Source organism: Protomyctophum parallelum (genome assembly GCF_964188405.1).
Source record: "Protomyctophum parallelum genome assembly, chromosome: 19".
Classification (NCBI taxonomy): domain Eukaryota; kingdom Metazoa; phylum Chordata; class Actinopteri; order Myctophiformes; family Myctophidae; genus Protomyctophum; species Protomyctophum parallelum.
The window spans coordinates 40,473,849-40,500,797 of NC_139717.1; the positions used below are offsets into that span (position 1 = coordinate 40,473,849).

The following is a 26,949-nucleotide window of genomic DNA, read 5'->3' on the forward strand; positions in this document are numbered from 1 at the left end:
TAAAAAAAATAGCAGACCTACAAGCTTGTATCGCGCCACTCGGTGGCGCGATATGAGCTTGTAGATCTGCTATTTTTCAATAGCTAAAGCATAACATGATGCCGACACCAAAATGGGTGCCCGGTCAGAATGGGTTAAAAAGAACAATACGAACAATTTAATACGAACTAGTTCATTGCACATACATGGCAAATGAGGTGGAAGTGGAAATAAAGCGGATTTCCATAATTTAGTGCTTGGTTCATGTCAAAGGCTGATGCGTTTATAATTTTATATATTACATTTAACTGTGTGTATGGGGCAGATCTTTTTCAACTGTGCTCACAAATATTTAGGGCTTAACCACATGTTCTATTTATGATGAATAGTGAAACGGATCTTTTTTTTTAATTATTATTATTAATGCCATTAACCTGCCATTAACCCATTCTGACCGGGCACCCATTTTGGTGTTGGCATCATGTTATGCTTTAGCTATTGAAAAATAGCAGACCTACAAGCTCATATCGCGCCACCGAGTGGCGCGATACGAGCTTGTAGGTCTGCTATTTTTGAAAAATCTAAAAAAACGACTGACATTTTTAGAATCTGATCTCAGGTCAGAATGGGTTCGTCAGACCAGCGTGTGTCCAGTGGAAACCTCGTATGAATCTGATCTCAGAATGGGTTAATGAAAATGGGGCGCCAGTGTGAAAGTGGTTAAAAGTGGATTTGTACTACAGAACTAATAGTTGTAACTTCACTTCCAGAATTTGAAGTAAATTGATTTCTTATAGCACAGCCTATTGCACTGACTCAGCCATTCAAGTAATAACTTGCACACACACACACACACACACACACACACACACACACACACACACAGACACAAAGGCACACACAAGTCCGCAATATCTTCAAAACATTAATCACGGTCTATTGCAGGCTAACATCCATCTCTCTTTCCTCGGCTCCATTCAGATTGAGTCTGTGTCAAATTCTGCTGTTTTCATGCTGAGACAAATCGGCCGCATCATTCTGCCATAGCTTTGGTTCATTTTACATAATTTATCACACTGAAAGTTGTTGTTCGCTGGGGCAGTAATATTGGAATAGTGATGCACACAGACTTGTGTGTGTGTGTGTGTGTGTGTGTGTGTGTGTGTGTGTGTGTGTGTACTCTATTCATAATGTGTGCATAATCTACATAGATTCTTTAAATTAACCTGTAGTTTTGTCTGTGTGTGGTTTACAGGAGATGGAACGGCAAGTTCAGCATTTCGATACATTCCTGTGAGACAGAGTGCCTGTCAGGTAGATCCTGAACAGCCTGGGACCACAAAGACATACGCGGAGAGAGAGAGAGAGAGAGAGAGAGAGCAACGTTGGGAGTCCAGCCCGTACAGATACACAGAAATGCAAATCAAGCGCAGACGAGAGAGGAGACATTCAATGGTGCTATTGTCTCAGGAACCAGTTCTACACAACCAAACTCCTGGAGGTGTCTTTACAGACACACATAACACACACACACACACACACACACACGGTGACCCTGGTGCTACTCGGGTGCTAGACACATTTTTCTACCCATGCTGCTCTTGGAACCTATTATCAACTCGAACAACTAGCGAACCAACAGAAGGATTGGGTGATGTCATATCGCAACTGGCTGCCTATCCCAGGAGCAGGCCACACACACACACGCACACACACACACACACACACACACACACACACACACACACACACACACACACACACGTGGACACATACTCATATAAATATATATATACGTACAGGCACAGATCCTCACCAGCAGAAGTGTGAATGTGGTGTGCAGCTAAAGTCAGATTTATACTTGGTTGCGTGTTGTGTCTCGCACTGAAATGAGCTGATCTACAAGCTCTCTACGTGGGGTTTGTTGATCCGTTTCCATTTCGGTGCGAGACAGCGGGGTGCACATCCAGGCATAAATCCAGCATAAGGAGTCGAGGCCCAGACAATGTTGGGAATCATTGGACTACATTGTGGGAAACCACCTCGCCCCTCCGGTGCAATGTTTCATCAGCGCCCACTTGTCTCATCATCACCATGCCAATACGTGGCTGTTTATTGTTTTTTACTTCGTTCTTTTTATTGTTTTTTTGTTTTTTTCAACTACTTGATTTGCCCGATATGTGTGAGCTGCCCTGGAGCACATTCGCACGCAAAACAATAGTTTACAGAGAATGTTTCAGTGCAGCGGCATAAAGCTCGATGCAGTCAGTCGGGCACAGGAGAGCAGAGAAAGCCATTGCATTTACTGACCGTCCGGTTTGGAGACGGGAATCGTCGAACGGCGCGCACGCCGGTTTCTGAACAAAGATGAGTGTATTGTTTGCTCACAGTCAGCCATAAAATCTCTTCTCCTCTCTCAACCCCACCCGGACATGGTCTTCTTCATTCTCCCCATGAGCCTGGTCAGGCCACCATGTGCTAAATGCTGGTGGTAGCAGAGTCCCTTCACCAACACTTGGCAGTGTAAATGTCTATTCCACACAAGCCATGCCCTTGATTGAGTTCATTCAGATTTTGACGTTTTCCCTGCTAGTGACGCTCTAGCTGAGTAACTGGAAAGCACTGCAGTACACACACACACACACAGTGGAACACGTCTGTAGTTTGCACTGCCTAGCGTGTGCCTTAATTTAAACCTCGAGTTGAAGAAACTCTTTGATATATTTTAGCAGGTGTTCATTTTTCGACTCCTCCTTGTGATACATTTTGGAATCGATGGGATAGGATCTAATTTTGGGGGGTAAGGACCTAGTAACCACTGACCTCACATTGACCTTATTAAACTAAACTACCGTAATGTAATACATAGATAGACTTAAACTAAACTCATTTAACACATAGATTATATTGCATTTAAAGGACCATACCGGTTTTAGCCGGTATACATTACTGCCAACTATGGTTGGTGTTCGAGGAAGCTATCGGATTGCATTAATTTGAGTAGGATATGATGGGGGTCCCCTCTTTTTTTTTTTTCTTTTTTTGTCCAATTTACATATATTATGATTTTATTGCATTTAAAAGTGCAGGTTGATTTGAAATGTCCCTGGAAACTTGATTGATTTCCAAATATAATTCAAACATATATAGTATAATGCATTGCATCCAGTGCTATTTAGCAAGCAGCGGTATGGTCCTTTAAGCTGTCTCACAAGTTGCTATGCTCACTGAAAATGTAAGCCGTTTCACAAGTTGCTATGCTCACAAAAAATGTAAGGCAGCACCCTGAGCATTTTCGGAACTAAATTGAAATATTCAGCATATATCTGTCCCACTCTGACCTGACTCGGCTCTCCACTTAGACACTTGAGCAGCGGTAGGGAGAGGTTGACACCAGCATTGTTTTCTTCTGCTCTCATAATAATGCGAGTCCAAAGCATTCATGGTGCCAAGTCTTCTGCACACTCCTTTGGAAAAATGTAAAACCTAACGGAGCAGAGCTTAGATGCACCTGTACTTTACTCACAGGGACAGGCTGTATTAGGTCCAATAACCTATGTATTATGTTGTGCATTTGTTTGATCTTTTTGGTTTGTTTTTGTACATTTTTCTTTTTACATGTATGTTTTGGAAATGTTAGGATTGCAACCTATTTGTTTTTGTTGTTGCATGGATTGTGAGTCTGATAATAAACAAGGCCATTCTAGGCAGTGCCCATCGTTAAGCTGTAAAAAGCATTATATTGGATTTTTTTTGTTTGTTTCTTTTTTTTTTATTATTGTTAAATAATGTGTCTTTTGTTTCCACTTAATTCTATTTCCTTCGGTCAAAGAGACGAGCGGGGGACTCTCGTATGTGGCTGTCTGCCTGCAGTAAATCAACACATTCACTAAAACTTGACATTTCTATAAACCCCCTTTTTTACTCTAGAGTAGACATCATTTAAAATGGTTCCAGGTTTATCTCCTGTTGCAGTGTTTGTGAATATCAGTAGCTGACAGGAAATAGGATATCCATTTCCAAGCTATTCCCTACCAACAGAAAAACCCACCGACAAGATCATTTCTATAGCATTTCCATGTCCGTGGAAGAGGCCATATTTTTGACCAGATGCAATCCCGGAGAAAGCCCTCCTGTCTCTCTCACAACACGCTCTTTAAGAAACAAAACAAAATCCCTGATTCCAACCCTAACCTCTGGTGCATCTCTCACTGAACCTCTGCCTTCTCTTGAATTGTACTGTAGCTGTAGGTGTTGACAATAACAATGCAACACCACCAACAACAATAAGACCATATGCAAACTAGCATGGACAGGTTAGCACTCAGATTACTGCAGAGAGAAACCTGCGCTACCTCAGCTTAATTTATTTCCGGTGCTAATGGCGAGAACAGAAACGTTTACTGGGTACATGGGCAGTATTCTGTAGTGCTTTAGCCCAAGATACTGTGGCAACACCAGCCAGCTAAGGTACAGGTCAGGATCACCAGAGATCACATGCTGCTACAGTAATCCAAGAGAGCTATCATTGGTGTTTGGATGGAACTTGTTACTCTCCCTTTTCTGATTTATATAAGTTTGCATTATCTTTGAGCCAGATAAAATTACTGCATTACTTCTATCGTGTTTTCTTGAGAGGTTCTTTTCAAATTTCTCAACATTCTTTCTTGATCCAGCACACAACATGTTCTCAACGTTATCTCATGTTATGGTTTACTTATAAGCTGTGGACAGTTAGGTTGCTGTTTTTTTTTCCCTGACTCAACAAAACACTATCATCTTTTACTTTCAAGGTGAAATTCTCATCTTTATTGTGCGTCTCTAAATGTTTTCTTTTTTTCTTTTTTATTTATTAATATAATTGTTAAACATGTTCTACTATTCATAAAAAGTCCTTTTGTACATTTGAAATTACAAATAGAGCAAATGTTTTGATTTGTTTGGGATGTTTGTTTTGCTGATGGTGCGTATAGCGTTATGTGTAGCAGGTTCATTTGGCATGTGAGGGGTTGGGAATAAAAGGGGGTTTTACAGGTCTCTCAGGTTCAACACGCAACACAAGCCCTTTGAATTTTTGTATTTATTTCATTGTGCTGAAGTTTTATCTTTTACTGAAGTGGTCGGACTGTGGCATACTGGATGAGGTCAACGTCAGCTGGGCCCAATTTCATATCCTTAAAGGACGACTTGACCACTTTTTAACATACCGTAATCTTCATATAATTGGTCCTCACTAATGTTCATGATAAAATAGCGCCATTTCTGTCTACTCACTTGTGTCTCATAGATAGGAGGGCTGTGGGTAGTTCAGAAACCCGTCTACCAGTGACATCAGCGATGGGCAATCCAAGCTACAGTAATAGAAACTTTGTTTGTTTGTTTTTTTTATATTTTATCATGAACATTAGTGAGGACCAAGTATAATGAAGTTAGGTTGAAGTTGTCCTTTAAGCTGATCTAGTAGCCTCCGTGGAACAGAAAGCAGATTGGTTTACCTTAATACTTTGCTTTTTGTTATTTTTGGTTCACCCTCTGCCAAAAGATTGATGCTTTAGGATTCTAACTACATTTGGAGTAAAGAGAAATGGGTGGTGGTGGTAAAATGTCATACATTGTGGGTCTTCCTTTTGTTAATAATTATGGCTTACATTTTTAGACGGTTTGGACTAACAACCAATTTTTGTCTGGTAGTTCAGGCTTAGTCCTATAGTCCAGTATGCAGAAAGCTTTTTCAACCTTCCATCCTTCTCCTGTTTGTCACCTCTTTATTTTTTATTTTGACAGATTAACATACTAGTCTGTGGTTATTCATAGCTTTGTCATAGTTCTGTTCTTTTTTTTTTTTAGGTTAATGTGTGCATTTAACACAACCCCTTCACATTTAACTGTTGATTTAGTGTAAGTTATATTTGAAAAGAACCATTTACTGTATTTCTAAAATAAACTGCTGTGATAAACTTGAATAAAGGTTCAAATTGTATTTCTATGTCCTTTTCCCCCCATTTTGTTGCTTCCTCTTGCCCCCCATGTAAAGCGTCTTTGGGTACTCAGAATAACGCTATATAAGTTTGAGATTATTATTATTAGTATTTATAAACTCTTCAGCTGTGTTTTTAGGATTGGTGTGGAGTGGGCACACAATACTTTTTTCTGAAACATGGGTGAACTGTAAAGCTTGAATATTGAATGTTAGTATAAACTGTGTTTTGAATTTTCAATTTGGAAAGATGGGTTAAATAAACCAGATATTGTAGGAGGGCTATATCCTGAGTCCATGGGCCTGAGACTGGCTCCGGGCCCCGCCAACATGTCTCACACATGTCAGTGAGACTGGCTCCGGGCCCCGCCAACATGTCTCACACATGTCAGTGAGACTGGCTCCGAGTCCGGGCACCGCCAACATGTCTCACACATGTCAGTGCCACAGCCAGAACCAGCCTATGGTGCAGTACTGTATAAAGACACTGGATGTACACTCTACATGCCTGTCTATTTGCATTCATTGGAAACCGCACACATGTAGCATGATTTATATAATTAATGCTTTAGTACAAGGTACCTCTTACAGGATTTGCAAAACACTGATCATTTGGTATGGGAATAGCTGATTATATCCAACTCTCAAACCTTGCATCTTCTCAGCAATGACACGTGAGGTATGATGAGCAAGTCAATGTAAGATTATTGTGCCATCGATGAGTCATGGGTACATGGGGTCAAATTATTTCACAATAATTAAAAACAATATTCAACAAGAATAGCATTAAATATAAGAACATATGGAATCAAGGCTAGATTATCAATCCAAATGGCAAGGTGTATTGTACCTCTAGTGTCTACAGCATGTACTATATACTACTAAAAATTTATCTATTTATTGATTAAAAGTATACATTAATTCATACATTCTGGTAATAGCATGGAGCCTATCTGTTTCCGTTGTAAGGAGAATTAGGTACCGATGTTAAAAAAAGGTTGCTCTGGCTTTGACAACACAATAAAGTGGGGTGGTTATAGCAAAAACAATCCATGTACAGATGAAATCTAAGAGTTTGAGAGAGGAAGGGGAGTAGGAAGAAGGAATGTTTTGTTGTTTTTGAGTTGTTTAACTTAAACAGTCAATGCATTAATTGTCAATGGCAATAGCATAAACTTTGGACTGCTACTAGTCCATCCTACATACTTACACCTAGAAACCCCATTAGCCTACTTAGGTTCATCTTACGGTGGACATGCCTGAAAAGGAATCTTTGAAATGTTTCATAGTTTTAGAAATATAGTGCTTTCAAATTTGAGACATTTAACAATGGGGCTCAATGGCAGCTCTATAGGCACGTCAAAAGTCACTTTCACCTAGAAACTCCATTCACACTTTTTATTATTCAGCTTACTGTGGAGACACATGCTGGAACTTTTTACTTTTAAATGTTTTGTAGTTTCTGAGTTATTTCACTTAAACGCCCAATGCATTCTCTATGGCAATAGCACAAACTTTGGCATGCTACTAGTCCTACATACTTAAACCTACCAACCCCATTTTAGCCTACTTAGGTTCATCTTACGGTGGACATGTTTGCCTGAAAAGGAATCTTTGAAATGTTTCATAGTTTTAGAAATATAGTGCTGTCAAATTTACAATGGGGCTCAATGACAAAAATGATGAAAAACGGCGTGCTATAGTATGCCGTACGATATGGTCCAAAATGATGAAAAAAATCAAAGAATTCTAAAAACGATGGGCTATAACCCATCGTTTTTTTTCATTTTTTTCAAATCCTCACAAATGATGAAAGACGGCGTGCTATAGTATGCCGTACGATATGGGCTATAGCCCATGGTCCAAAATGATGAAAAACGAGGATAATAAAAAAAAACAAAAAAACAACAACAATGGGATATAACCCATCGTTTTTTTAATTTTTTAATTTTTTTCGAATCCTCAAAAATGATAAAAAACGGCGCGTGCTATAGTATGCCGTACGATATGGGCTATAGCTCATGGTCCAAAATGATGAAAAATGAGGATAATTTATTTTTTCAAAAAACGATTGGCTATAACCCATCGTTTTTTTCATTTTTTAATTTTTTTCAAATCCTCAAAAATGATAAAAAACAGCGTGCTATAGTATGCCGTACGATATGGGCTATAGCCCATGGTCCAAAATGATGAAAAACCAGGATTCTTTTTTTTTAATAAAAAGAAAACAATGGGCTATAACCCATCGTTTTTTTCATTTTTTAAAAATCCTCAAAAATGATGAAAAACGGTGTGCTATAGTATGCCGTACGATATGGGCTATAGCCCATGGTCCAAAATGATGAAAAACGAGGATAATTTTTTTTTTTAAATAAAAAAAAACAATGGGCTATAACCCATCGTTTTTCTCATTTTTTCATTTTTTTCAAATCCTCAAAAATGATGAAAAACGGCATGCTATAGTATGCCGTACGATATGGGCTATAGCCCATGGTCCAAAATGATGAAAAACTAGGATTTTAAAAAAAAATCAAAATTTCAAAAAACGATGGGCTATAACCCATCGTTTTTTTTCATTTTTTCATTTTTTTCAAATCCTCAAAAATGATGAAAAACGGCGAGCTATAGTATGCCGTACGATATGGGCTATAACCCATGGTCCAAAATGATGAAAAACCAGGATTTTTTTTTTTAATAAAAAGAAAACAATGGGCTATAACCCATCGTTTTTTTCATTTTTTCATTTTTTTTAAATCCTCAAAAATGATGAAAAACGGCGTGCTATAGTATGCCGTACGATATGGGCTATAGCCCATGGTCCAAAATGATGAAAAACGAGGATTTTTTTTTTTTTAAATAAAAAAAAACAATAAGCTATAGCCCATGGTCAAAAATGATGAAAAATGAGGATAATTATTTTTTCAAAAATTAAAAAAAACAATGGGCTATAACCCATCGTTTTTTTAATTTTTTAATTTTTTTCAAATCCTCAAAAATGATGAAAAACGGCGTGCTACAGTATAGTATGCCGTACGATAATGGGCTATAGCCCATATCCTCGCGGTGTATAGCGGTGTATGAGAATGGGTGTTGCGGAGGATGAGACCATTCCTCTCATCCTCCGCAACACAATGCATTCTCTATGGCAAAAGCACAAACTTTGGCATGCTACTAGTCCTACATACTTACACCTAGCAACCCCATTCTAGCCTACTTAGGTTCATCTTACGGTGGACATGTTTGCCTGAAAAGGAATCTTTGAAATGTTTCATAGTTTTAGAAATATAGTGCTTTCAAATTTACAATGGGGCTCAATGACAAAAATGATGAAAAACGGCGTGCTATAGTATGCCGTACGATATGGTCCAAAATGATGAAAAAAATCAAAAATTCTAAAAACGATGGGCTATAACCCATCGTTTTTTTTCATTTTTTCATTTTTTTCAAATCCTCACAAAGGATGAAAGACGGCGTGCTATAGTATGCCGTACGATATGGGCTATAGCCCATGGTCCAAAATGATGAAAAACGAGGATAAAAAAAAAAAATAATAATAAAAAGAAACAATGGGCTATAACCCATCGTTTTTTTCATTTTTTTCAAATCCTCAAAAATGATGAAAAACGGCGTGCTATAGTATGCCGTACGATATGGGCTATAGCCTATGGTCCAAAATGATGAAAAACGAGGATAAAAAATAATAATCAAAAATTTAAAAAAAACAATGGGATATAACCCATCGTTTTTTTCATTTTTTCATTTTTTTCAAATCCTCAAAAATGATGAAAAACGGCGTGCTACAGTATAGTATGCCGTACGATATGGGCTACAGCCCATATCCTCGCGGTGTATAGCGGTGTATGAGAATGGGTGTTGCGGAGGATGAGAACATTCCTCTCATCCTCCGCAACACAATGCATTCTCTATGGCAATAGCACAAACTTTGGCATGCTACTAGTCCTACATACTTACACCTAGCAACCCCATTCTAGCCTACTTAGGTTCATCTTACGGTGGACATGTTTGCCTGAAAAGGAAACTTTGAAATGTTTCATAGTTTTAGAAATATAGTGCTTTCAAATTTGAGACATTTAACATGGGGCTCAATGGCAGCTCTATAGGCACGTCAAAAGTCACTTTCACCTAGAAACTCCATTCACACTTTTTATTATTCAGCTTACTGTGGAGACACATGCTGGAACTTTTTTTTATTTTTATGTTTTGTAGTTTATGAGTTATTCAACTTAAACGCCCAATGCATTCTCTATGGCAATAGCACAAACTTTGGCATGCTACTAGTCCTACATACTTACACCTAGCAACCCCATTCTAGCCTATAGGTTCATCTTACGGTGGACATGTTTGCCTGTAAAGGAATCTTTGAAATGTTTCATAGTTTTAGAAATATAGTGCTTTCAAATTTGAGACATTTAACATGGGGCTCAATGGCAGCTCTATAGGCACGTCAAAAGTCACTTTCACCTAGAAACTCCATTCACACTTTTTATTATTCAGCTTACTGTGGAGACACATGCTGGAACTTTTTTCATTTTTATGTTTTGTAGTTTATGAGTTATTCAACTTAAACGCCCAATGCATTCTCTATGGCAATAGCACAAACTTTGGCATGCACTAGTAACTACATACTTACACCTAGCAACCCCATTCTAGCCTACTTAGGTTCATCTTACGGTGGACATGTTTGCCTGAAAAGGAAACTTTGAAATGTTTCATAGTTTTAGAAATATAGTGCTTTCAAATTTGAGACATTTAACATGGGGCTCAATGGCAGCTCTATAGGCACGTCAAAAGTCACTTTCACCTAGAAACTCCATTCACACTTTTTATTATTCAGCTTACTGTGGAGACACATGCTGGAACTTTTTTTTATTTTTATGTTTTGTAGTTTATGAGTTATTCAACTTAAACGCCCAATGCATTCTCTATGGCAATAGCACAAACTTTGGCATGCTACTAGTCCTACATACTTACACCTAGCAACCCCATTCTAGCCTACTTAGGTTCATCTTACGGTGGACATGTTTGCTTGAAAGGGAATCTTTGAAATGTTTCATAGTTTTAGAAATATAGTGCTGTCAAATTTACAATGGGGCTCAATGACAAAAATGATGAAAAACGGCGTGCTATAGTATGCCGTACGATATGGTCCAAAATGATGAAAAAAATCAAAAATTCTAAAAACGATGGGCTATAACCCATCGTTTTTTTTCATTTTTTCATTTTTTTCAAATCCTCACAAAGGATGAAAGACGGCGTGCTATAGTATGCCGTACGATATGGGCTATAGCCCATGGTCCAAAATGATGAAAAACGAGGATAAAAAAAAATAATAATAATAAAAAAAAACAATGGGCTATAACCCATCGTTTTTTTCATTTTTTTCAAATCCTCAAAAATGATGAAAAACGGCGTGCTATAGTATGCCGTACGATATGGGCTATAGCCTATGGTCCAAAATGATGAAAAACGAGGATAAAAAATAATAATCAAAAATTAAAAAAAAACAATGGGATATAACCCATCGTTTTTTTTATTTTTTCATTTTTTTCAAATCCTCAAAAATGATGAAAAACGGCGTGCTACAGTATAGTATGCCGTACGATATGGGCTACAGCCCATATCCTCGCGGTGTATAGCGGTGTATGAGAATGGGTGTTGCGGAGGATGAGAACATTCCTCTCATCCTCCGCAACACAATGCATTCTCTATGGCAATAGCACAAACTTTGGCATGCTACTAGTCCTACATACTTACACCTAGCAACCCCATTCTAGCCTACTTAGGTTCATCTTACGGTGGACATGTTTGCCTGAAAAGGAAACTTTGAAATGTTTCATAGTTTTAGAAATATAGTGCTTTCAAATTTGAGACATTTAACATGGGGCTCAATGGCAGCTCTATAGGCACGTCAAAAGTCACTTTCACCTAGAAACTCCATTCACACTTTTTATTATTCAGCTTACTGTGGAGACACATGCTGGAACTTTTTTTTATTTTTATGTTTTGTAGTTTATGAGTTATTCAACTTAAACGCCCAATGCATTCTCTATGGCAATAGCACAAACTTTGGCATGCTACTAGTCCTACATACTTACACCTAGCAACCCCATTCTAGCCTACTTAGGTTAATCTTACGGTGGACATGTTTGCCTGAAAGGGAATCTTTGAAATGTTTCATAGTTTTAGAAATATAGTGCTTTCAAATTTGAGACATTTAACATGGGGCTCAATGGCAGCTCTATAGGCACGTCAAAAGTCACTTTCACCTAGAAACTCCATTCACACTTTTTATTATTCAGCTTACTGTGGAGACACATGCTGGAACTTTTTTTTATTTTTATGTTTTGTAGTTTATGAGTTATTCAACTTAAACGCCCAATGCATTCTCTATGGCAATAGCACAAACTTTGGCATGCTACTAGTCCTACATACTTACACCTAGCAACCCCATTCTAGCCTACTTAGGTTCATCTTACGGTGGACATGTTTGCCTGAAAAGGAAACTTTGAAATGTTTCATAGTTTTAGAAATATAGTGCTTTCAAATTTGAGACATTTAACATGGGGCTCAATGGCAGCTCTATAGGCACGTCAAAAGTCACTTTCACCTAGAAACTCCATTCACACTTTTTATTATTCAGCTTACTGTGGAGACACATGCTGGAACATTTTTTTATTTTTATGTTTTGTAGTTTATGAGTTATTCAACTTAAACGCCCAATGCATTCTCTATGGCAATAGCACAAACTTTGGCATGCTACTAGTCCTACATACTTACACCTAGCAACCCCATTCTAGCCTACTTAGGTTCATCTTATGGTGGACATGTTTGCCTGAAAGGGAATCTTTGAAATGTTTCATAGTTTTAGAAATATAGTGCTTTCAAATTTGAGACATTTAACATGGGGCTCAATGGCAGCTCTATAGGCACGTCAAAAGTCACTTTCACCTAGAAACTCCATTCACACTTTTTATTATTCAGCTTACTGTGGAGACACATGCTGGAACTTTTTTTTATTTTTATGTTTTGTAGTTTATGAGTTATTCAACTTAAACGCCCAATGCATTCTCTATGGCAATAGCACAAACGTTGGCATGCACTAGTAACGACATACTTACACCTAGCAACCCCATTCTAGCCTACTTAGGTTCATCTTACGGTGGACATGTTTGCCTGAAAAGGAAACTTTGAAATGTTTCATAGTTTTAGAAATATAGTGCTTTCAAATTTGAGACATTTAACATGGGGCTCAATGGCAGCTCTATAGGCACGTCAAAAGTCACTTTCACCTAGAAACTCCATTCACACTTTTTATTATTCAGCTTACTGTGGAGACACATGCTGGAACTTTTTTTTATTTTTATGTTTTGTAGTTTATGAGTTATTCAACTTAAACGCCCAATGCATTCTCTATGGCAATAGCACAAACTTTGGCATGCTACTAGTCCTACATACTTACACCTAGCAACCCCATTCTAGCCTACTTAGGTTCATCTTACGGTGGACATGTTTGCCTGAAAGGGAATCTTTGAAATGTTTCATAGTTTTAGAAATATAGTGCTTTCAAATTTGAGACATTTAACATGGGGCTCAATGGCAGCTCTATAGGCACGTCAAAAGTCACTTTCACCTAGAAACTCCATTCACACTTTTGATTATTCAGCTTACTGTGGAGACACATGCTGGAACTTTTTTTTATTTTTATGTTTTGTAGTTTATGAGTTATTCAACTTAAACGCCCAATGCATTCTCTATGGCAATAGCACAAACTTTGGCATGCTACTAGTCCTACATACTTACACCTAGCAACCCCATTCTAGCCTACTTAGGTTCATCTTACGGTGGACATGTTTGCCTGAAAAGGAAACTTTGAAATGTTTCATAGTTTTAGAAATATAGTGCTTTCAAATTTGAGACATTTAACATGGGGCTCAATGGCAGCTCTATAGGCACGTCGAAAGTCACTTTCACCTAGAAACTCCATTCACACTTTTTATTATTCAGCTTACTGTGGAGACACATGCTGGAACTTTTTTTTATTTTTATGTTTTGTAGTTTATGAGTTATTCAACTTAAACGCCCAATGCATTCTCTATGGCAATAGCACAAACTTTGGCATGCTACTAGTCCTACATACTTACACCTAGCAACCCCATTCTAGCCTACTTAGGTTCATCTTATGGTGGACATGTTTGCCTGAAAGGGAATCTTTGAAATGTTTCACAGTTTTAGAAATATAGTGCTTTCAAATTTGAGACATTTAACATGGGGCTCAATGGCAGCTCTATAGGCACGTCAAAAGTCACTTTCACCTAGAAACTCCATTCACACTTTTTATTATTCAGCTTACTGTGGAGACACATGCTGGAACTTTTTTTTATTTTTATGTTTTGTAGTTTATGAGTTATTTAACTTAAACGCCCAATGCATTCTCTATGGCAATAGCACAAACGTTGGCATGCACTAGTAACGACATACTTACACCTAGCAACCCCATTCTAGCCTACTTAGGTTCATCTTATGGTGGACATGTTTGCCTGAAAAGGAAACTTTGAAATGTTTCATAGTTTTAGAAATATAGTGCTTTCAAATGTGAGACATTTAACATGGGGCTCAATGGCAGCTCTATAGGCACGTCAAAAGTCACTTTCACCTAGAAACTCCATTCACACTTTTTATTATTCAGCTTACTGTGGAGACACATGCTGGAACTTTTTTGTATTTTTATGTTTTGTAGTTTATGAGTTATTCAACTTAAACGCCCAATGCATTCTCTATGGCAATAGCACAAACTTTGGCATGCACTAGTAACTACATACTTACACCTAGCAACCCCATTCTAGCCTACTTAGGTTCATCTTACGGTGGACATGTTTGCCTTAAAAGGAAACTTTGAAATGTTTCATAGTTTTAGAAATATAGTGCTTTCAAATTTGAGACATTTAACATGGGGCTCAATGGCAGCTCTATAGGCACGTCAAAAGTCACTTTCACCTAGAAACTCCATTCACACTTTTTATTATTCAGCTTACTGTGGAGACACATGCTGGAATTTATTTTTATTTTTATGTTTTGTAGTTTATGAGTTATTCAACTTAAACGCCCAATGCATTCTCTATGGCAATAGCACAAACTTTGGCATGCACTAGTAACTACATACTTACACCTAGCAACCCCATTCTAGCCTACTTAGGTTCATCTTACGGTGGACATGTTTGCCTGAAAAGGAAACTTTGAAATGTTTCATAGTTTTAGAAATATAGTGCTTTCAAATTTGAGACATTTAACATGGGGCTCAATGGCAGCTCTATAGGCACGTCAAAAGTCACTTTCACCTAGAAACTCCATTCACACTTTTTATTATTCAGCTTACTGTGGAGACACATGCTGGAACTTTTTTTTATTTTTATGTTTTGTAGTTTATGAGTTATTCAACTTAAACGCCCAATGCATTCTCTATGGCAATAGCACAAACTTTGGCATGCACTAGTAACTACATACTTACACCTAGCAACCCCATTCTAGCCTAGTTAGGTTCATCTTACGGTGGACATGTTTGCCTGAAAAGGAAACTTTGAAATGTTTCATAGTTTTAGAAATATAGTGCTTTCAAATTTGAGACATTTAACATGGGGCTCAATGGCAGCTCTATAGGCACGTCAAAAGTCACTTTCACCTAGAAACTCCATTCACACTTTTTATTATTCAGCTTACTGTGGAGACACATGCTGGAATTTATTTTTATTTTTATGTTTTGTAGTTTATGAGTTATTCAACTTAAACGCCCAATGCATTCTCTATGGCAATAGCACAAACTTTGGCATGCACTAGTAACTACATACTTACACCTAGCAACCCCATTCTAGCCTACTTAGGTTCATCTTACGGTGGACATGTTTGCCTGAAAAGGAAACTTTGAAATGTTTCATAGTTTTAGAAATATAGTGCTTTCAAATTTGAGACATTTAACATGGGGCTCAATGGCAGCTCTATAGGCACGTCAAAAGTCACTTTCACCTAGAAACTCCATTCACACTTTTTATTATTCAGCTTACTGTGGAGACACATGCTGGAACTTTTTTTTATTTTTATGTTTTGTAGTTTATGAGTTATTCAACTTAAACGCCCAATGCATTCTCTATGGCAATAGCACAAACTTTGGCATGCACTAGTAACTACATACTTACACCTAGCAACCCCATTCTAGCCTAGTTAGGTTCATCTTACGGTGGACATGTTTGCCTGAAAAGGAAACTTTGAAATGTTTCATAGTTTTAGAAATATAGTGCTTTCAAATTTGAGACATTTAACATGGGGCTCAATGGCAGCTCTATAGGCACGTCAAAAGTCACTTTCACCTAGAAACTCCATTCACACTTTTTATTATTCAGCTAACTGTGGAGACACATGCTGGAACTTTTTTTTATTTTTATGTTTTGTAGTTTATGAGTTATTCAACTTAAACGCCCAATGCATTCTCTATGGCAATAGCAAAAACTTTGGCATGCACTAGTAACTACATACTTACACCTAGCAACCCCATTCTAGCCTACTTAGGTTCATCTTACCGTGGACATGTTTGCCTGAAAAGGAATCTTTGAAATGTTTCATAGTTTTAGAAATATAGTGCTTTCAAATTTGAGACATTTAACATGGGGCTCAATGGCAGCTCTATAGGCACGTCAAAAGTCACTTTCACCTAGAAACTCCATTCACACTTTTTATTATTCAGCTTACTGTGGAGACACATGCTGTAACTTTTTTTTATTTTTATGTTTTGTAGTTTATGAGTTATTCAACTTAAACGCCCAATGCATTCTCTATGGCAATAGCACAAACTTTGGCATGCACTAGTAACTACATACTTACACCTAGCAACCCCATTCTAGCCTACTTAGGTTCAACTTACGGTGGACATGTTTGCCTGAAAAGGAAACTTTGAAATGTTTCATAGTTTTAGAAATATAGTGCTTTCAAATGTGAGACATTTAACATGGGGCTCAATGGCAGCTCTATAGGCACGTCAAAAGTCACTTTCACCTAGAAACTCCATTCACACTTTTTATTATTCAGCTTACTGTGGAGACACATGCTGGAACTTTTTTTTATTTTTATGTTTTGTAGTTTATGAGTTATTCAACTTAAACGCCCAATGCATTCTCTATGGCAATAGCACAAACTTTGGCATGTACTAATAACTACATACTTACACCTAGCAACCCCATTCTAGCCTACTTAGGTTCATCTTACGGTGGACATGTTTGCCTGAAAAGGAAACTTTGAAATGTTTCATAGTTTTAGAAATATAGTGCTTTCAAATTTGAGACATTTAACATGGGGCTCAATGGCAGCTCTATAGGCACGTCAAAAGTCACTTTCACCTAGAAACTCCATTCACACTTTTTATTATTCAGCTAACTGTGGAGACACATGCTGGAACTTTTTTTTATTTTTATGTTTTGTAGTTTATGAGTTATTCAACTTAAACGCCCAATGCATTCTCTATGGCAATAGCAAAAACTTTGGCATGCACTAGTAACTACATACTTACACCTAGCAACCCCATTCTAGCCTACTTAGGTTCATCTTACGGTGGACATGTTTGCCTGAAAAGGAAACTTTGAAATGTTTCATAGTTTTAGAAATATAGTGCTTTCAAATGTGAGACATTTAACATGGGGCTCAATGGCAGCTCTATAGGCACGTCAAAAGTCACTTTCACCTAGAAACTCCATTCACACTTTTTATTATTCAGCTTACTGTGGAGACACATGCTGGAACTTTTTTTTATTTTTATGTTTTGTAGTTTATGAGTTATTCAACTTAAACGCCCAATGCATTCTCTATGGCAATAGCACAAACTTTGGCATGTACTAGTAACTACATACTTACACCTAGCAACCCCATTCTAGCCTACTTAGGTTCATCTTACGGTGGACATGTTTGTTTGAAAAGGAAACTTTGAAATGTTTCATAGTTTTAGAAATATAGTGCTTTCAAATTTGAGACATTTAACATGGGGCTCAATGGCAGCTCTATAGGCACGTCAAAAGTCACTTTCACCTAGAAACTCCATTCACACTTTTTATTATTCAGCTAACTGTGGAGACACATGCTGGAACTTTTTTTTATTTTTATGTTTTGTAGTTTGAGTTATTCAACTTAAACGCCCAATGCATTCTCTATGGCAATAGCAAAAACTTTGGCATGCACTAGTAACTACATACTTACACCTAGCAACCCCATTCTAGCCTACTTAGGTTCATCTTACGGTGGACATGTTTGCCTGAAAAGGAAACTTTGAAATGTTTCATAGATTTAGAAATATAGTGCTTTCAAATTTGAGACATTTAACATGGGGCTCAATGACAGCTCTATAGGCACGTCAAAAGTCACTTTCACCTAGAAACTCCATTCACACTTTTTATTATTCAGCTTACTGTGGAGACACATGCTGGAACTTTTTTTTATTTTTATGTTTTGTAGTTTATGAGTTATTCAACTTAAACGCCCAATGCATTCTCTATGGCAATAGCACAAACGTTGGCATGCACTAGTAACGACATACTTACACCTAGCAACCCCATTCTAGCCTACTTAGGTTCATCTTACCGTGGACATGTTTGTTTGAAAAGGAAACTTTGAAATGTTTCATAGTTTTAGAAATATAGTGCTTTCAAATTTGAGACATTTAACATGGGGCTCAATGGCAGCTCTATAGGCACGTCAAAAGTCACTTTCACCTAGAAACTCCATTCACACTTTTTGTTATTCAGCTAACTGTGGAGACACATGCTGGAACTTTTTTTTATTTTTATGTTTTGTAGTTTATGAGTTATTCAACTTAAACGCCCAATGCATTCTCTATGGCAATAGCAAAAACTTTGGCATGCAGTAGTAACTACATACTTACACCTAGCAACCCCATTCTAGCCTACTTAGGTTCATCTTACGGTGGACATGTTTGCCTGAAAAGGAAACTTTGAAATGTTTCATAGTTTTAGAAATATAGTGCTTTCAAATTTGAGACATTTAACATGGGGCTCAATGGCAGCTCTATAGGCACGTCAAAAGTCACTTTCACCTAGAAACTCCATTCACACTTTTTATTATTCAGCTTACTGTGGAGACACATGCTGGAACTTTTTTTTATTTTTATGTTTTGTAGTTTATGAGTTATTCAACTTAAACGCCCAATGCATTCTCTATGGCAATAGCACAAACTTTGGCATGCACTAGTAACTACATACTTACACCTAGCAACCCCATTCTAGCCTACTTAGGTTCATCTTACGGTGGACATGTTTGCCTGAAAAGGAAACTTTGAAATGTTTCATAGTTTTAGAAATATAGTGCTTTCAAATTTGAGACATTTAACATGGGGCTCAATGGCAGCTCTATAGGCACGTCAAAAGTCACTTTCACCTAGAAACTCCATTCACACTTTTTATTATTCAGCTTACTGTGGAGACACATGCTGGAACTTTTTTTTATTTTTATGTTTTGTAGTTTATGAGTTATTCAACTTAAACGCCCAATGCATTCTCTATGGCAATAGCACAAACTTTGGCATGCTACTAGTCCTACATACTTACACCTAGCAACCCCATTCTAGCCTACTTAGGTTCATCTTATGGTGGACATGTTTGCCTGAAAGGGAATCTTTGAAATGTTTCATAGTTTTAGAAATATAGTGCTTTCAAATTTGAGACATTTAACATGGGGCTCAATGGCAGCTCTATAGGCACGTCAAAAGTCACTTTCACCTAGAAACTCCATTCACACTTTTTATTATTCAGCTTACTGTGGAGACACATGCTGGAACTTTTTTTTATTTTTATGTTTTGTAGTTTATGAGTTATTTAACTTAAACGCCCAATGCATTCTCTATGGCAATAGCACAAACGTTGGCATGCACTAGTAACGACATACTTACACCTAGCAACCCCATTCTAGCCTACTTAGGTTCATCTTATGGTGGACATGTTTGCCTGAAAAGGAAACTTTGAAATGTTTCATAGTTTTAGAAATATAGTGCTTTCAAATGTGAGACATTTAACATGGGGCTCAATGGCAGCTCTATAGGCACGTCAAAAGTCACTTTCACCTAGAAACTCCATTCACACTTTTTATTATTCAGCTTACTGTGGAGACACATGCTGGAACTTTTTTTTATTTTTATGTTTTGTAGTTTATGAGTTATTCAACTTAAACGCCCAATGCATTCTCTACGGCAATAGCACAAACTTTGGCATGCACTAGTAACTACATACTTACACCTAGCAACCCCATTCTAGCCTACTTAGGTTCATCTTACGGTGGACATGTTTGCCTGAAAAGGAAACTTTGAAATGTTTCATAGTTTTAGAAATATAGTGCTTTCAAATTTGAGACATTTAACATGGGGCTCAATGGCAGCTCTATAGGCACGTCAAAAGTCACTTTCACCTAGAAACTCCATTCACACTTTTTATTATTCAGCTAACTGTGGAGACACATGCTGGAACTTTTTTTTATTTTTATGTTTTGTAGTTTATGAGTTATTCAACTTAAACGCCCAATGCATTCTCTATGGCAATAGCAAAAACTTTGGCATGCACTAGTAACTACATACTTACACCTAGCAACCCCATTCTAGCCTACTTAGGTTCATCTTACCGTGGACATGTTTGCCTGAAAAGGAATCTTTGAAATGTTTCATAGTTTTAGAAATATAGTGCTTTCAAATTTGAGACATTTAACATGGGGCTCAATGGCAGCTCTATAGGCACGTCAAAAGTCACTTTCACCTAGAAACTCCATTCACACTTTTTATTATTCAGCTTACTGTGGAGACACATGCTGGAATTTATTTTTATTTTTATGTTTTGTAGTTTATGAGTTATTCAACTTAAACGCCCAATGCATTCTCTATGGCAATAGCACAAACTTTGGCATGCACTAGTAACTACATACTTACACCTAGCAACCCCATTCTAGCCTACTTACAGTAGGTTCATCTTACGGTGGACATGTTTGCCTGAAAAGGAAACTTTGAAATGTTTCATAGTTTTAGAAATATAGTGCTTTCAAATTTGAGACATTTAACATGGGGCTCAATGGCAGCTCTATAGGCACGTCAAAAGTCACTTTCACCTAGAAACTCCATTCACACTTTTTATTATTCAGCTTACTGTGGAGACACATGCTGGAACTTTTTTTTATTTTTATGTTTTGTAGTTTATGAGTTATTCAACTTAAACGCCCAATGCATTCTCTATGGCAATAGCAAAAACTTTGGCATGCACTAGTAACTACATACTTACACCTAGCAACCCCATTCTAGCCTACTTAGGTTCATCTTACCGTGGACATGTTTGCCTGAAAAGGAATCTTTGAAATGTTTCATAGTTTTAGAAATATAGTGCTTTCAAATTTGAGACATTTAACATGGGGCTCAATGGCAGCTCTATAGGCACGTCAAAAGTCACTTTCACCTAGAAACTCCATTCACACTTTTTATTATTCAGCTTACTGTGGAGACACATGCTGGAATTTATTTTTATTTTTATGTTTTGTAGTTTATGAGTTATTCAACTTAAACGCCCAATGCATTCTCTATGGCAATAGCACAAACTTTGGCATGCACTAGTAACTACATACTTACACCTAGCAACCCCATTCTAGCCTACTTAGGTTCATCTTACGGTGGACATGTTTGCCTGAAAAGGAAACTTTGAAATGTTTCATAGTTTTAGAAATATAGTGCTTTCAAATTTGAGACATTTAACATGGGGCTCAATGGCAGCTCTATAGGCACGTCAAAAGTCACTTTCACCTAGAAACTCCATTCACACTTTTTATTATTCAGCTTACTGTGGAGACACATGCTGGAACTTTTTTTTTTTTTAATGTTTTGTAGTTTATGAGTTATTCAACTTAAACGCCCAATGCATTCTCTATGGCAATAGCACAAACTTTGGCATGCTACTAGTCCTACATACTTACACCTAGCAACCCCATTCTAGCCTACTTAGGTTCATCTTATGGTGGACATGTTTGCCTGAAAGGGAATCTTTGAAATGTTTCATAGTTTTAGAAATATAGTGCTTTCAAATTTGAGACATTTAACATGGGGCTCAATGGCAGCTCTATAGGCACGTCAAAAGTCACTTTCACCTAGAAACTCCATTCACACTTTTTATTATTCAGCTTACTGTGGAGACACATGCTGGAACTTTTTTTTATTTTTATGTTTTGTAGTTTATGAGTTATTTAACTTAAACGCCCAATGCATTCTCTATGGCAATAGCACAAACGTTGGCATGCACTAGTAACGACATACTTACACCTAGCAACCCCATTCTAGCCTACTTAGGTTCATCTTATGGTGGACATGTTTGCCTGAAAAGGAAACTTTGAAATGTTTCATAGTTTTAGAAATATAGTGCTTTCAAATGTGAGACATTTAACATGGGGCTCAATGGCAGCTCTATAGGCACGTCAAAAGTCACTTTCACCTAGAAACTCCATTCACACTTTTTATTATTCAGCTTACTGTGGAGACACATGCTGGAACTTTTTTTTATTTTTATGTTTTGTAGTTTATGAGTTATTCAACTTAAACGCCCAATGCATTCTCTACGGCAATAGCACAAACTTTGGCATGCACTAGTAACTACATACTTACACCTAGCAACCCCATTCTAGCCTACTTAGGTTCATCTTACGGTGGACATGTTTGCCTGAAAAGGAAACTTTGAAATGTTTCATAGTTTTAGAAATATAGTGCTTTCAAATTTGAGACATTTAACATGGGGCTCAATGGCAGCTCTATAGGCACGTCAAAAGTCACTTTCACCTAGAAACTCCATTCACACTTTTTATTATTCAGCTAACTGTGGAGACACATGCTGGAACTTTTTTTTATTTTTATGTTTTGTAGTTTATGAGTTATTCAACTTAAACGCCCAATGCATTCTCTATGGCAATAGCAAAAACTTTGGCATGCACTAGTAACTACATACTTACACCTAGCAACCCCATTCTAGCCTACTTAGGTTCATCTTACCGTGGACATGTTTGCCTGAAAAGGAATCTTTGAAATGTTTCATAGTTTTAGAAATATAGTGCTTTCAAATTTGAGACATTTAACATGGGGCTCAATGGCAGCTCTATAGGCACGTCAAAAGTCACTTTCACCTAGAAACTCCATTCACACTTTTTATTATTCAGCTTACTGTGGAGACACATTCTGGAATTTATTTTTATTTTTATGTTTTGTAGTTTATGAGTTATTCAACTTAAACGCCCAATGCATTCTCTATGGCAATAGCACAAACTTTGGCATGCACTAGTAACTACATACTTACACCTAGCAACCCCATTCTAGCCTACTTAGGTTCATCTTACGGTGGACATGTTTGCCTGAAAAGGAAACTTTGAAATGTTTCATAGTTTTAGAAATATAGTGCTTTCAAATTTGAGACATTTAACATGGGGCTCAATGGCAGCTCTATAGGCACGTCAAAAGTCACTTTCACCTAGAAACTCCATTCACACTTTTTATTATTCAGCTTACTGTGGAGACACATGCTGGAACTTTTTTTTTTTTTAATGTTTTGTAGTTTATGAGTTATTCAACTTAAACGCCCAATGCATTCTCTATGGCAATAGCACAAACTTTGGCATGCTACTAGTCCTACATACTTACACCTAGCAACCCCATTCTAGCCTACTTAGGTTCATCTTATGGTGGACATGTTTGCCTGAAAGGGAATCTTTGAAATGTTTCATAGTTTTAGAAATATAGTGCTTTCAAATTTGAGACATTTAACATGGGGCTCAATGGCAGCTCTATAGGCACGTCAAAAGTCACTTTCACCTAGAAACTCCATTCACACTTTTTATTATTCAGCTTACTGTGGAGACACATGCTGGAACTTTTTTTTATTTTTATGTTTTGTAGTTTATGAGTTATTTAACTTAAACGCCCAATGCATTCTCTATGGCAATAGCACAAACGTTGGCATGCACTAGTAACGACATACTTACACCTAGCAACCCCATTCTAGCCTACTTAGGTTCATCTTATGGTGGACATGTTTGCCTGAAAAGGAAACTTTGAAATGTTTCATAGTTTTAGAAATATAGTGCTTTCAAATGTGAGACATTTAACATGGGGCTCAATGGCAGCTCTATAGGCACGTCAAAAGTCACTTTCACCTAGAAACTCCATTCACACTTTTTATTATTCAGCTTACTGTGGAGACACATGCTGGAACTTTTTTTTATTTTTATGTTTTGTAGTTTATGAGTTATTCAACTTAAACGCCCAATGCATTCTCTACGGCAATAGCACAAACTTTGGCATGCACTAGTAACTACATACTTACACCTAGCAACCCCATTCTAGCCTACTTAGGTTCATCTTACGGTGGACATGTTTGCCTGAAAAGGAAACTTTGAAATGTTTCATAGTTTTAGAAATATAGTGCTTTCAAATTTGAGACATTTAACATGGGGCTCAATGGCAGCTCTATAGGCACGTCAAAAGTCACTTTCACCTAGAAACTCCATTCACACTTTTTATTATTCAGCTAACTGTGGAGACACATGCTGGAACTTTTTTTTATTTTTATGTTTTGTAGTTTATGAGTTATTCAACTTAAACGCCCAATGCATTCTCTATGGCAATAGCAAAAACTTTGGCATGCACTAGTAACTACATACTTACACCTAGCAACCCCATTCTAGCCTACTTAGGTTCATCTTACCGTGGACATGTTTGCCTGAAAAGGAATCTTTGAAATGTTTCATAGTTTTAGAAATATAGTGCTTTCAAATTTGAGACATTTAACATGGGGCTCAATGGCAGCTCTATAGGCACGTCAAAAGTCACTTTCACCTAGAAACTCCATTCACACTTTTTATTATTCAGCTTACTGTGGAGACACATGCTGGAATTTATTTTTATTTTTATGTTTTGTAGTTTATGAGTTATTCAACTTAAACGCCCAATGCATTCTCTATGGCAATAGCACAAACTTTGGCATGCACTAGTAACTACATACTTACACCTAGCAACCCCATTCTAGCCTACTTAGGTTCATCTTACGGTGGACATGTTTGCCTGAAAAGGAAACTTTGAAATGTTTCATAGTTTTAGAAATATAGTGCTTTCAAATTTGAGACATTTAACATGGGGCTCAATGGCAGCTCTATAGGCACGTCAAAAGTCACTTTCACCTAGAAACTCCATTCACACTTTTTATTATTCAGCTTACTGTGAAGACACATGCTGGAACTTTTTTTTTTTTTAATGTTTTGTAGTTTATGAGTTATTCAACTTAAACGCCCAATGCATTCTCTATGGCAATAGCACAAACTTTGGCATGCTACTAGTCCTACATACTTACACCTAGCAACCCCATTCTAGCCTACTTAGGTTCATCTTATGGTGGACATGTTTGCCTGAAAGGGAATCTTTGAAATGTTTCATAGTTTTAGAAATATAGTGCTTTCAAATTTGAGACATTTAACATGGGGCTCAATGGCAGCTCTATAGGCACGTCAAAAGTCACTTTCACCTAGAAACTCCATTCACACTTTTTATTATTCAGCTTACTGTGGAGACACATGCTGGAACTTTTTTTTATTTTTATGTTTTGTAGTTTATGAGTTATTTAACTTAAACGCCCAATGCATTCTCTATGGCAATAGCACAAACGTTGGCATGCACTAGTAACGACATACTTACACCTAGCAACCCCATTCTAGCCTACTTAGGTTCATCTTATGGTGGACATGTTTGCCTGAAAAGGAAACTTTGAAATGTTTCATAGTTTTAGAAATATAGTGCTTTCAAATGTGAGACATTTAACATGGGGCTCAATGGCAGCTCTATAGGCACGTCAAAAGTCACTTTCACCTAGAAACTCCATTCACACTTTTTATTATTCAGCTTACTGTGGAGACACATGCTGGAACTTTTTTTTATTTTTATGTTTTGTAGTTTATGAGTTATTCAACTTAAACGCCCAATGCATTCTCTACGGCAATAGCACAAACTTTGGCATGCACTAGTAACTACATACTTACACCTAGCAACCCCATTCTAGCCTACTTAGGTTCATCTTACGGTGGACATGTTTGCCTGAAAAGGAAACTTTGAAATGTTTCATAGTTTTAGAAATATAGTGCTTTCAAATTTGAGACATTTAACATGGGGCTCAATGGCAGCTCTATAGGCACGTCAAAAGTCACTTTCACCTAGAAACTCCATTCACACTTTTTATTATTCAGCTAACTGTGGAGACACATGCTGGAACTTTTTTTTATTTTTATGTTTTGTAGTTTATGAGTTATTCAACTTAAACGCCCAATGCATTCTCTATGGCAATAGCAAAAACTTTGGCATGCACTAGTAACTACATACTTACACCTAGCAACCCCATTCTAGCCTACTTAGGTTCATCTTACGGTGGACATGTTTGCCTGAAAAGGAAACTTTGAAATGTTTCATAGTTTTAGAAATATAGTGCTTTCAAATTTGAGACATTTAACATGGGGCTCAATGGCAGCTCTATAGGCACGTCAAAAGTCACTTTCACCTAGAAACTCCATTCACACTTTTTATTATTCAGCTTACTGTGGAGACACATGCTGGAACTTTTTTTTATTTTTATGTTTTGTAGTTTATGAGTTATTCAACTTAAACGCCCAATGCATTCTCTATGGCAATAGCACAAACTTTGGCATGCACTAGTAACTACATACTTACACCTAGCAACCCCATTCTAGCCTACTTAGGTTCATCTTACGGTGGACATGTTTGCCTGAAAAGGAAACTTTGAAATGTTTCATAGTTTTAGAAATATAGTGCTTTCAAATTTGAGACATTTAACATGGGGCTCAATGGCAGCTCTATAGGCACGTCAAAAGTCACTTTCACCTAGAAACTCCATTCACACTTTTTATTATTCAGCTAACTG

At 37.2% G+C, this 26,949-nt stretch overlaps 1 protein-coding gene across 2 annotated transcripts in view; it reads left to right on the top strand.

The window, feature by feature from the left end:
* Positions 1–26,949, top strand: part of atad2b (ATPase family AAA domain containing 2B) — a 636,500-nt gene that overhangs the window by 143,307 nt on the left and 466,244 nt on the right. The window contains exon 28 of one of the 2 annotated variants that reach the window (XR_014570787.1): positions 1,235–2,944. Coding sequence is in view for 1 of the 2 variants with exons in the window: in XM_083791050.1 (XP_083647176.1) it covers positions 1,235–1,276 (42 nt within the window). In the remaining variant the exon portion in view is untranslated. Of the gene's footprint in view, positions 1–1,234; positions 5,960–26,949 lie in introns of those variants that run through there. The other variant, XM_083791050.1, reaches the window with a different exon arrangement.